Source organism: Portunus trituberculatus, chromosome 24 (assembly GCF_017591435.1).
Source record: "Portunus trituberculatus isolate SZX2019 chromosome 24, ASM1759143v1, whole genome shotgun sequence".
Taxonomy (NCBI): Eukaryota; Metazoa; Arthropoda; class Malacostraca; order Decapoda; family Portunidae; genus Portunus; species Portunus trituberculatus.
The window spans coordinates 6,255,049-6,268,075 of NC_059278.1; the positions used below are offsets into that span (position 1 = coordinate 6,255,049).

At 46.8% G+C, this 13,027-nt stretch overlaps 1 protein-coding gene across 1 annotated transcript in view; it reads right to left on the reverse strand.

Moving 5' to 3' along the window:
* Positions 1 to 13,027, reverse strand: part of LOC123508227 (visual system homeobox 1-like) — a 113,766-nt gene that overhangs the window by 31,720 nt on the left and 69,019 nt on the right. The window contains exon 3 of the mRNA XM_045261780.1: positions 3,029 to 3,116. Within this exon, the coding sequence (XP_045117715.1) occupies positions 3,029 to 3,116 (88 nt within the window). The remainder of the gene's footprint in view (positions 1 to 3,028; positions 3,117 to 13,027) is intronic.

Below are 13,027 nucleotides of genomic sequence, written 5' to 3' on the forward strand. Positions count from 1 at the left end.
CTACATCGATGCAAATTCTAGACAGCTTGCCACGTCATTACCAAGCTAACTATTCTGCAAAAATTCTTCAGTAAAATGGTACCAAATTAGTTTTACCGCCACTTCCTTTCACTAGAGAAATCTTGGACAGATTTGCACGTGATCATAAAGCCAGTTATTCCTTAAAAGACATTAGTATACCGAAGAAACACATACCAAATGAACTAATCTAGTAATCAACATTCTACTTTGAGATCATGTTGTAATAAATCTTAAGTTACCTCCACACTCATTACTTTATAAAGAAAATGTACTGTTTATCAAAATAATCTTCCTCCACCTCTTCTTTATTCTCCACCATCTTCCCGTTCCTCCTCCACTGTACGATACTTCCTCTTCTCCTCTTCCTCCACTTCCTCTTCCTCCATTTCCTCTTCCTCCTTCTCTCATTTCTTCTTTCACTGTACAATAAACTCCTGTTCTTTCACATCTTCTTCCTCCCCCATCCTCCTCTTTCTAAACTCCCTCTCCCTCTTTCTCCTCCTCCTCCTCCTCCTCCTCCTCCTCCTCCTCCTCCTCTCCTCAAACACCTGCCCAGACCTGCTCACCTTCACTATCGATTCTAATTTAGCACCGACGAAAAACGGAGCCCCGATTACCTGCCGTCCCTCCCTCCTCCCCCCCTTTTTGTTTGTTTGTTTGTTTGTGCTGAAGCGTCGACTAATGTGGCGGTGGTGTCGGGGGTAAAGTCAGTCTCTCTCTCTCTCTCTCTCTCTCTCTCTCTCTCTCTCTCTCTCTCTCTCTCTCTCTCTCTCTCTCTCTCTCTCTCTCTCTCTCTCTCTCTCTCTCTCTCTCTCTCTCTCTCTCTCTCTCTCTCTCTCTCTCTCTCTCTCTCTCTCTCTCTCTCTCTCTCTCTCTCTCTCTCTCTCTCTCTCTCTCTCTCTCTCTCTCTCTCTCTCTCTCTCTCTCCGCTTCATCGCTTGTTTGGGTTCAGTGTTTCGTCTTTTCAAGATTGCGCTGCGCTTTTTCAGAAGTATTTTTTTGACCCCGAAGTAACGCACAAGGGCTGCTGCTAAAGTTCGCGTTCTCTGTTCACCAACTCTGTCTAGTGAACTGTTTTCATTCCTGCATTTTTCGTTCCAAAGGCGCCGATCGTGTTGCAAGTGTACGGTGAGAGTTTGTGAAGCTAACGTTCTTTCTGACTCCACACACACACACACACACACACACACACACACACACACACACACACACACACACACACACACACACACACACACACACACACACACGGTATAACAGTTTCATTAACCGAGTCACAAACAGACGGTCACAGAGGAGTGTTCTCGTCCCCTCCGCGCCAATAACACCATCACGGCGCCATCATCCTGCCGCCGCCTTTCTCTCCCGCGATCTCTCAGCATTACTTTTAATTAGAATATTGTCCTTTCCACCCATATAATTTCCCTCAGCTACCTCGCTCCCCCTCCCAAGCCTTCATAATTATAGCGGCTGTCAAGTAATTATCGTAGGGAGAGGGGGAGCGGGAGAGGACGAGAAGCAGGGAAGGAGGGAGGGAGGGAAGGCTGGAGGGATGGAGGAGTGAGGCGAGACAGCATTCAAGAGCGTCTTTTATTTAATACCTACAAGAATTAACTATTCCATTTGAGCTGTCTCCCCCCCCCTTTCTCTCTCTCTCTCTCTCTCTCTCTCTCTCTCTCTCTCTCTCTCTCTCTCTCTCTCTCCCAAGTCTCCTAAGGTTTGTTTACTTCATATCAGCTAATTTGCGGCGCTAGGACGAGCAGGGAGGTGAGGCAACAAGAGCCGCTACACAGGTGGGCACAAAACGTACGAGTGAGGCGATGTTGTTGCAAAGAAGGTGAGATTAACTAGGGGTAATTATAAGTAAGTGCAATCTTTCACAATCTCTTTCTATCTATTCATCTGCCTGGCTACAGAGAGCAGAGTAAGGTGAGATTAGCTATAGATACTAGAAACACATTTTTACAACCTTTCACAAACTCTGTATCTATTTTTTTTTTTAGCTACAGACTTAAAAAGGCATTCAGTGACAGGATTCTTGCTCTAATGAAGCCGTCCACCTTTCTACCTATCCCACCGCCATCACAACAACCACCACCACTAACAGACTATCCACACACAACACAGCTCCACCAAGACGCCCATCCAGCAAAGCACACCCCATCCACCCTGCCTCAGTGTCCCCTCAGGCGGCGCTGGAGGGACACACGTAGGAGGGGAGCAACACGAGCCTAGCGAACGACATCTGCAACTTGCAACTGGCGGGTGTGGCGGCGCTGCGGGCGAGGAAGAGGCACGGGGCCGCTTTGTCGCGTTGTCAACTTGCCTCGTCACAATGCTACCGCCGCTGCTGCTTCTCTCCCCTCCTCCCTCCCTCCCTCCTTCCCTCCTTACCACACACACACACACACACACACACACACACACACACACACACACACACACACACACACACACACACACACACACACCGCGTAGTGTAGTGGTTAGCACGCTTGGCTCACAACCGAGAGGGTCCGGGTTCGAGTCCCGGAAAGAGGCGAGGCAAATGGGCAAGCTTCTTAATGTGTAGCCCCTGTTCACCTAGCAGTAAATAGCTACGGGATGTAACTCGAGGGGATGTGGCCTCGCGTTTTCGGTGTGTGGAGTGTGTTTTGGTCTCAGTCCTACCCGAAGATCGGTCTATGAGCTCTGAGCTCGCTCCGTAATGGGGAAGGCTGGCTGGGTGACCAGCAGACGATCGTGGTAAATTACACACACACACACACACACACACACACACACACACACACACACACACACACACACACACACACACACACTCTCTCTCTCTCTCTCTCTCTCTCTCTCTCTCTCTCTCTCTCTCTCTCTCTCTCTCTCTCTCTCTCTCTCTCTCTCTCTCTCTCTCTCTCTCTCTCTCTCTCTCTCTCTCTCTCTCTCTCTCTCTCTCTCTCTCTCTCTCTCTCTCTCTCTCTCTCTGTATCAATCTATCTGTATCTCTACTAACCTGTGTCTTCGTTTCTTCTTTTTCTTCTTCCCAAGACTGACGTTCTGTCCATCGAAGAGCTTGCTTGTGGAATCCGAGGAATCCAACCCTGTAATAGATAGATGATAGGTTAATATTTCAATTAGAACTGTCTCATAATAATTGATAATAAGTAGAAAATAATCAACAGTGAACTGTGCACTATAATTACTTTTACTTCTTTTCAGTGTAACTTTTGAGGTCAAGTGAGTGAATGAGTAAGTGGATGAAGGGATGAATGAGTGGACAGCGGACGTGTAGAGCTGCTATATGGGAAATAAAGTGCATGAATGGTTGAATGCGTTAGTGAGTTACTGAGTGAGCGAGTAAGTGAGTGAGTGAGTGAATGAGTGAGTGAATGAACGAGGGAAACTGAGACACTAATAGCTCATATATAGAAAGCTAAACGAAATTATTACACAATGATTAATAAGAAGATTGAACTCAAATACACCTTAAGTGCTTGATAAACAGAAGGTAAAGCGGTAATGCACGAAAAGGAAAGTACTAACGAAGTGCGCGGGTAACAATTCGAGATTAAAAAAAGCGAAAATAAAACTGAAGCATTAGGGAAAAAAAAACTTACAAAAAAAAAAAAGCTAAGAAAATATAGATTGAAAAGAGAATAAGGAAGAGAAGAGGAAGGGATTAAGAGGAATAGATAATGAAGAAATAACAGTTGAAGCAAAAGTTGGACAAGACTGGAAGGAAATTTGACAGTATGCAATGAGGGAAGCACGGGAGACAAAAATAAAGGAAAAACCGAAGGAAAAATAAAGCGAGAAAGTAGTAAACCACAAAGATAAAAGAAATAAGAGAGAGAGAATGAGACGACAAGGGAAGGGAGAGTAAAGAGGGAGAGGTTAACTTAAAAGAGAAAGAGGAAATACATCCAATGAAAATGTGACATCATGAAAACGACACAAATGCAGAACTGTACAAAGATGAGACAAGAAGAAAGCAAGAAGTAGAGTCGCTGCAGAAATAAGAGAGGACAGAGGAGAGGAAGACAGGCACCACCACCGCCAGGAGTAAGAGGAAAGAGGAAAAGAATGCATAGTGGCAGGAGGATGAGAGAGAGAGAGAGAGAGAGAGAGAGAGAGAGAGAGAGAGAGAGAGAGAGGATAGAAGAAGAAACGAAAGAGAATAAAAAGAACGTGAGGAGGAAGGAAGAAAAAGTGGAAGGAAAAGATAGATGAAAAACAAATAAGAAAAATAGGAAAAAGAAAAGGATGAAGAGGAGAAGGAAGACAACGGGATATACAATAGCAGACCCTGATAGCCTTGCTAGAATGCTTATATTACTACCTTATACTAACTAGTAATAGAAGAGATAAGATGGCGAAGGAGAAGGAGAGTAGAAACAAGAAAGGAAGTAGACAACATTTCAGAGAGAAGGAAACGATAAGATGGAAAACAAATGAAAAAAAAAAAACGAAAACATGAATAAGAGTAGCAGGAGGAGGGAGGAGAAGTGGAGAAAAACGTATTAGGAGAGGAAGGAGGAGAAAAAATGAAAGTCAGAGGAAAAACGTAGTAGGAGCAGGAGGAAGAGAGAAGAAAGAAAAATGGAAGGAAAAGCGTATAGTAGAACAGAAGGGGAAGGAAGAAGAGGAGGAGGAGGAATTTGGAGGGAATGCGTAGGAGGAGAAGTGTAAGGATATTTTCAGTAGGAACAGGAGTAGGAAGAGTGGGAGAAGGAGGCAAGAAATGCGTAGTCGGAGCAGGAGGAGGAGGTAGGAAGGAAAAGGGTAGTGGCGGCGGCGGGCCATCAAGCAGACGGGTTAGCGAGGGGGAATGTCTTGGCACTGGGGACTGTTATGGGAGGGAGGCGGCGGTGACGGGGCCGCCGCTCGCCTCTGCTCGCCTCCCGCCCGCCGTCCCCGCAGCGAATGGCCGTCAGGACGCCTCAAGGGAGCGCTCCACGGGCTGCCGCGCGCGCTTTGTGAGGTAGTTGGTTCTTCAGAAAGTGCTTTTGGGGGTCATTTATGCTGTAAAAGTTTAAACTACATCTTGTTACGGCGAGGAAAAGGTAGTCTCTCAATAACCATGTGTATGTGAGGCGGAGGGGCAGAAGGAGGGAGCCACGGAGGGAGGGAAGGATGGGAGGTACAATAGAGAGAGATAGAGATAGAGAGAGAGAGAGAGAGAGAGAGAGAGAGAGAGAGAGAGAGAGAGAGAGAGAGAGAGAGAGAGAGTTTTCCCGGAATGTAGCCGCCTGTCGCTTGATGTAAAATATGATCCTGCCGGAGACGTGAAGGAAGGAAGGAAGGAAGGAAGGAAGAAGGGAAGGAAGGCAGGCAGAGGCTCAAAGTGAGAGTAGAGTGAGGGAGTAAGAATCTCTCTCGTGGGAGTGAATAAAGGGAGTGAGGGCGTGAGGGTAGGCCGTGGAGTGAATGAGGGGAATGTGGCAGTGGAGTGAGAGTGGAGAGGACGCTGGTGAGAGGTGGAATGATGTGAGTGAGAGATCTTTTCAGGTGGAGGAGGAAAAATGTATAGAGGTGATATAGCTGAGAGAGAGAGAGAGAGAGAGAGAGAGAGAGAGAGAGAGAGAGAGAGAGAGAGAGAGAGAGAGAGAGAGAGAGAGAGAGAGAGAGAGAGAGAGAGAGAGAGAGAGAGAGAGAGAGAGAGAGAGAGATGAGGGGAGCTAAGATGACCAGCCTGACATCACCTGACAAAGAAGTGCCTATTCGAGAAGCTCCCCAGAGGCACCTGTCGCTTTTACGAGGGGCGCAGGAGGGCGACGCGGGTGAAGGGGGAGGGGGGGACGGGTGCTGCGGGCGGTGTGGCGGGGATGGTGCTGAAGGGACCTTGGCCGGGTACGTGGGGGTGCGGCGGCCGTGATGTGTTGTTATTGCGTGGAGAAGGAGCCATATTAGAGCCACGGACACTCACACTCTCATTCCCAGTTATGTGACGACCACTTCTTGTTCACCTTTGAGGGCCATTATGCTACCCCCTCCCCACGTCTCTCTCTCTCTCTCTTCTCCTCCTCCTCCTCCTTCACTTCCTCCTATGTTCCTTTAATGCCACTTTCATCTAGTTTTGGTACGTGTTCGAGTTTGTAATGTAGTCATTGTTACTGTTTTTGCCCCTTCCTGTTGCTGTGTTAGTTCAATGTATGTTTCTTTTATCTAATCATTTATCTGTTTATTCATTTTTATTCCTTTATATCTGCGTGAGAGAATGTAGTGTTGTTATTTCTGAACATACACTTTTTTTGTAAAACTATTAATTTCTTATATCCAGTTTTTTATTATTATTTTTTTTAATCATCTATTATTATTTTCATATTAGAAGTCCAAGCTGCGAAAATCTTAATGTTGGGTACAGTTGTGTGTACGAGTATGTGACAATTAAGTGTTCTGTTCTATTACTTTTACTGTTGTTGATGTTGTTGCTGCTGCTCTTGTAGTAGTAGCAGTAGTTGTAGTAGTTGTTGTTGTTGTTTTTGCTGGTGGTGTTGGTGGTGGTGGTGATGCTATTAAAACAATGGCAACAGCAACAACACCAATAACAACAAAAAGTACTGACACTTCTACAACTACGTTACTGCTACTACTACTACTACTACTACTACTACTACTACTACTACTACTACTAACACCATCGCTGCAACTATACGCCTTCTGCCACTCTGCCATTCCCCTCCCCGCAGAAACACACACACACACACACACACACACACACTCAAGCAAAAGAGCACGAAACACACTGAAACTGTTCTGGAATATTTTGATGCGAACGCAAAATTTTGGGAAGTAACGAGGAGAGAGAGAGAGAGAGAGAGAGAGAGAGAGAGAGAGAGAGAGAGAGTGGAGGATAATTACGCATTTATAAACTCCAGAGAGGAAGGAAAAAAGCTCCAGCATGTTATATTTATTGGGAAACTAAAGAGGCATGTGGCAACTCTGGAAAGAGAGAGAGAGAGAGAGAGAGAGAGAGAGAGAGAGAGAGAGAGAGAGAGAGAGAGAGAGAGAGAGAGAGAGAGAGAGAGAGCTACATCAGTGAGGGAAGTGGAGAAAACAGAAACAGAAAAGGCTAAATAAAACATCAAGGGAGGAATATTCAAAATGGCGCCGAAGGGTAAGAAGCAAATACGAGATAAAAAGGAGAGAGAGAGAGAGAGAGAGAGAGAGAGAGAGAGAGAGAGAGAGAGAGAGAGAGAGAGAGAGAGAGAACACAAAAGAAGAACAAGGAGAAAGGAATGTACGAGCAGCTTTGGGAGGTAAGAAAGAGGAAGAGGAGAAGAAGAAAGAGGAAGAGTAGACAAGACAATTTAGCAATGAGGACAAGTTTTCCACGGGCGACAAGGAGGAGGAGGAGGAGGAGGAGTAGGAGGAGAAGGAGGAGGAGGAGAGAAAGGAAGAAGAAGAAGAAGAAGAAGAAGAAGAAGAAGATGGGAGATGGTGGATGGTGACAAAACGAAGAACACAAAACAAACCAATCAAAAAATAACCGGAGAAACAAAACAAACTAAGAGAACAAAGAAAAAAAAAAAAAGAAGAAAAAAGATCGAGAAAGGAAAGAAAGGGAAAGGGTGAGGGAAGGAGAAGAGGTAAGTGAGTGAGTAAAGGGGAAGGGGGCAAGAAAACCCGTCTTAGGTGGAGAGAGAGAGAGAGAGAGAGAGAGAGAGAGAGAGAGAGAGAGAGGAGGGGGATGAGACGGGAGGAGGAGGAGGAGGAAGAGCAACCGCCACCTCTGCCGCTACCGCCGTCGCCACCGCCGCGCGCAGCATCTGAGGTCATAACACGTTCCCCAGGGTGTGAGGCGGCTGGGAGTGTTGGCGGCGAGTGCTGCTTCGCCTGACTGAACTCGGTGGCAGGGACCCGGACCGACCCCCTTCCCTGAGCCTCCCTGAGATGTAAAATGCATTGCCCGACGCCCCAGGAGACCAATCCCCAGCCCTAATCACACTTTCACGCCCTCTTCCTCGGCGTGAGTCAATTGTGGGGGATTCTTGCCGCGAACACAAGGCCACTGGGGAGGAGAGAGGAAGCAGGAAGAGGAGGAGGAGCAGGAGGAGGAGTAAGACAAGGAAGATGGTGATGGCGGAGAGGGAAATGGAAAGATTGAAAGTGAAGGACACGAAAAGGTTATGTGTACGTACAAAAGATGTGTGTGTGTGTGTGTGTGTGTGTGTGTGTGTGTGTGTGAGAGAGAGAGAGAGAGAGAGAGAGAGAGAGAGAGAGAGAGAGAGTGCATATACTTATCAAACCACAAACGTACCACAAGAGCACACACACACACACACACACACACACACACACACACACACACACACACACACACACACACACACATGGATGGCTGTTTTCTCTCCGCCTCATTAGAAGTAATTAATACCACTGCATTCCTTAAAAGCTTCAATTAGGGCGTGGAAAGAGTACAATTTTTGGGCAGTTAAAGGCGCCCCAAACCCCAAATTGGTCCCATTATGCAAGGCGGGTTTAAATTTTAGTTAATTATACAAATTCACCGCTGGAAATGCCCGCCAGGGGAGAGGAGTAAAAAGGATTCTTGAAAATTACCTTCTGTGTCTCCTTGCCGCATAACTAATTAGGTGGGATTAGAAAGCGACTCTCAGCCTGGTGATGGTGATGATGGTGGTGGTGGTGGTGGTGGTGGTGGTGGTGGTGGTGGTGAGTGGTAGTGGTGGGTGATATACTCTATGTGGTGGTTATAGTTGTGGTGGTGGTGGTAGTGGGTGATGTATTCTCTAAGTGGTGATGGTAATGGTGATGATATTGGTCATAGTGAGTGATGAATGATTGTGTGTGACGATGGTGGTGATAGTAGTTGTGGTAGTGGATGAGATGCTCTAAAGATAGTGATGGTGATTGTGATGATAATGTTGATGGTGGTGGTAGTAGTGGTAGTAGTTATGGTGACAAGTAGTTATATTAATTTTGGTGATGGAGATTGAGATAGTGATGGTTTAACTTGCGGGTGATGATGATGATGGTGATGGAAATGAGGAAAAAAGTTCAATAATAGCAAATAAATGAACGATAAAAGATAATCTATTAATATTCTTACTCTATGTGCATACTACGTGGTCTGAATGAAGCCTCGTAATCTGAAGCCATTAGTTGCTGGAGGCGAGAAGGAAGCAAGGGTTATCAGAGGACGGAGAGGTCAATGATCTGCTTTGCTCTTAATTACATCCTGTACACTCCAATAAGACCAAGTTCTCTATTTGTCCGATAACATTAATTACTTTTTTGAATTGACCAGGTAATGCCATCACTTCTGTGTGGTTTTCCTGAAGCCGATTTACTTACACCCGTTGATTATGTGCTATTTTTTTTCTCTCTCTCTCTATCTACGCGGGGTTTTTGTCTCGCTGGTACTGATGTTCACTTGCCAACTTTCGAGCCACTCTCTTTTACGTTAATTAGTTCATCATGTGTTGTGTTCGCCTCTCGCCATGAGCAGATTAGGAGTCCTACTTTCATAATGTCTGTAAATTTATTGATATCCTTACTCATTCTAGAATCATAAGTAAAAGACTCAAAAGAGATACCTGAGGAGCCCTACTAAAACTTTTATCCCATACTGATTCATTTCTGTGCATTAATATATACCTTTTGGCCCCCCCCCCACCAAATAAACTGCATTTTAGTTTGTTTACAATACATAAGCGTCTATATCGTTAGCTGTAATCTTCCTTGTTAATCATTGAAAGAGAGCTGTATCATAAGGCTTACTGATTAATTCGCCGCAGTTGTCGTCGTTGTTCATACAAGGATTGCCACCTTCACGCTTGCTGGACTTTTTCAGCTTCTTTTATATTCTTATGTACTTATTCATCGCCAAGTGTATGCTTTTATATAAAAACAGACACAAGTTACCCCCCTTGTAAACCCATGCCAAAACTCAGTGGTTAGTAATGCACACTGAAGTGTTCTCGTATTCTGAAACCTGTAACAGACTCTGACACTTCCTTTCTCTCTCCTTCCCCAGTCCTCAGGTATCTTTGTAGAAATCGTGGTGAAGATAAGTAAGCAATTAAGGAACACATACCTAGGGTGAGGATCGAATCCCCCCTGTACACCCATACACGGGGCGAATGCCATTACAGGTGTGCCAAGGTTGCCTCTAATTACTCGTCAATCCGCCATCAATTTCCCATCACCACCGTAACGACGCCAGTGGTCTCTACACCTACTGGTCTCGCGGGGGTTCTCCGGGGCATCCTGACGTTGCACCTCGCGACCTTTCGTCACTGAGAGGCTGCGAGGCTCAATGGTCACGCCACCTGCTGCTGCTCCCTCTGTGCTGATGTCTGCCACGCCTCACCGCCTCTCATGTGTGGGCGGTGTTGGTTGATTACCTTGGTCTAAGTCTTACAGGAAAATGATGTACGCTTTCGTCCATCAGTATAAATGTCTTCACCTTCAATTTTCTATTCTTTCCTGTAATCTTATCTATCGTGCCACAACCATAGAAGCTTTCCGGATCTGCTTCAGAGCGTCACGTGTTCCGAGGAAGCAATGTAAGCATCAAGACTCTCCTTTTCCTCATCCTCTTTAATTTAGTCAGAAATATTAAGGAAAGTATTATTTAATTAACTCGGACACACAAGGGTCACCGCAGCGCACTCCCTCGACAACGGCCTATTAACACCACCATCACCACCATCACCATCATCACCGCCACACGCCCTCGGCAGCATAAATCCTTAAGCGGCGTCCCCTCGTCACACCCTTCCTCCTCCCTGCCTGCCTTGCCCTCATCACACCCCTCCATTCCTCTCTTCCCCTCACTGGACCCTCTCTTTCCCTCAATGGACACCTCCCCCATCTCCCTCTCTCTCTTTCTCTTTCTCTTTCTCTTTCATTTTTCCTCGTTCTTATCAAATCTTCCTTTCTTTTTTCAGTCTCTCTTACGTCTTCTACTCGGTCTTTCCTTCCCCTCACTGGAATACCTGCGTCACCTCTGCCTTCACCTTCACCATATCACCTCCCTACCCTCGCCTCCCCAAGTGATCTCCCCTTAAGCTTTCGAGTCCTTACCATACCCCCACTTTCCTCCCGTTCCTTTTCCCCTATACATGAACGTTCCCTTTCTTCCCCCACGCACTTAATTCTCTCTCTCTCTCTCTCTCTCTCTCTCTCTCTCTCTCTCTCTCTCTCTCTCTCTCTCTCTCTCTCTCTCTCTCTCTCTAACGTCCCTTTTCCTTTCCTTTGGTGCTTCCTGCTGCGCCCACAGTACATCAGACCCTTTAAAGCCTGGTCCACATCGCGCCAGTCCTCACTTAACATCCTAACCCACTTAACATCAGACTCCGACAAACAGCGAGCCATTTCGCATCAAGGCCCTCTTCCCTGCAAGTTCTCGTCGCCGGCGGAGCGGAGGCAGAGGCGGGGACACGCTCGCTGGAGAAGGGAGACAAAGGGCAAAAGTTCTTAGTTGCAGGACCAATAGCTGTTCATTGAGCGCGGACAAAGAAGAGAAACAGAGAGACTGACAAATCTCTTTTCATCAGCGGGCGACAATACAGCAGTCTCCCTGAGGACCCGATCCGCGCAAGAATTAATTATCTCCTTTACTGGCTGTTTTCCAATACACTTTCAATCATCGGGTCTAACAGGTATTTATCTTGCTCGCCGACAGCTGCTAGACCGGAGCGGGGAGGGGAGGAGCGTGCAGGGTGGGGAATGAGAGGGAGAAGGGGAGACAGGGAAGAGAAGGAGAAGGTGGATGAGGAGATGAAGGTGAAGGAGATGGAGAAGGAGGAAGAATAGGTGTTCAGTACTCTCTTCCTCCTCCTTCTCTTCCTGCTGCTGCTGCTGTCGCCTCCTCAACTAGACCATCATTAACTCCGGTTCTCATTCCTTGATTGTGTTTTCCATCAAGAAACGAACCTTACGCGGCGCCTCGCTACCGGCGTGTGGGGGCGGGTAGGGCGAGGCGCCGGGCTGCTGCTGCAGCCGCCGCCGCCGCCGCCGCCGCCGCAGTGGTGGTGCGTCTGCAACTTTATATGTGCGTGTGTGTATTTTCCTCCTTACGAGAGGCGAAGGAGGACGGGCGGGAATTTTGTTAATAATGTGAGGCACCTGTGTTATCCCGTCAGGGCTGAGGCCTCTTGGGGATTGGCTGACAGCGACAAACTCAATTACGTTCGGCCAATAGGGAGGCGGCCTTTTTCCTGCAAGTAGCACTAATCTTCTGATTGTATGACGGTCATTTACCTTCTTTTTATTATCCTTGGAGACTCCCTGAGGAGCCTCTCCACCCTGGCCGCACAAAAGAAGCAATATCGAGTGATCCGGGGCATTACACGTCCCAGATGGCAAGGGGATACAAGGTTTATACACTTATATCTTATAGGCACGAATTTCCTCCCTGGCTCGGGCTGCTGGAGGGATCTGGGAGGGCTGTGGGTGGGCGGGTGGGCGTCTCCTCGGCCTGTTGTCGCGGCTCAATCATCTCCCAGTATTTGTTACACCAATTGGGCGACTGCGGGATAATCTGGGCGAAGGCTCGATTGATATTGCCAAGAAAAGGAAGAAGAGGACGATGATTATAGAGTGATACTGGTGGCGAGGGCGAGGGACGGACGACGGGAGAAGGGTGAGGAGACTTGTGAGGGGAAGGACGGAGAGAAGGGTAAAGAAAAGGATGAGGCTGTGAGGAAAGGGGTGAAGGATGAAAGGAAGGGTGAAGGGGCAAGTCATGAAAGAGAAAGGGAGAAATACGTGAAGGGGTAAACAGAGAGGGGTGATAGAGAGCGTTATGAGGAAAAGGGGGAAAGGAAAACGTGAAATAAGAGACAAGAAGGGAAGGGAAAAGGGGAGGAAGAAAAGGAAAGGGTGATGGTCTAAGAAACTAAAAGATTATCGGTGCAAATTCTTCTTTTTCCTTCACTTCTCGATTTTCTTTAACTAATTAATTGTTTATCACGGAATACGTCTAGAAAATACATGAACTTCACAATTGTTTTTTCATTGCCTATATTTCAAGTTTGAGTTAAAA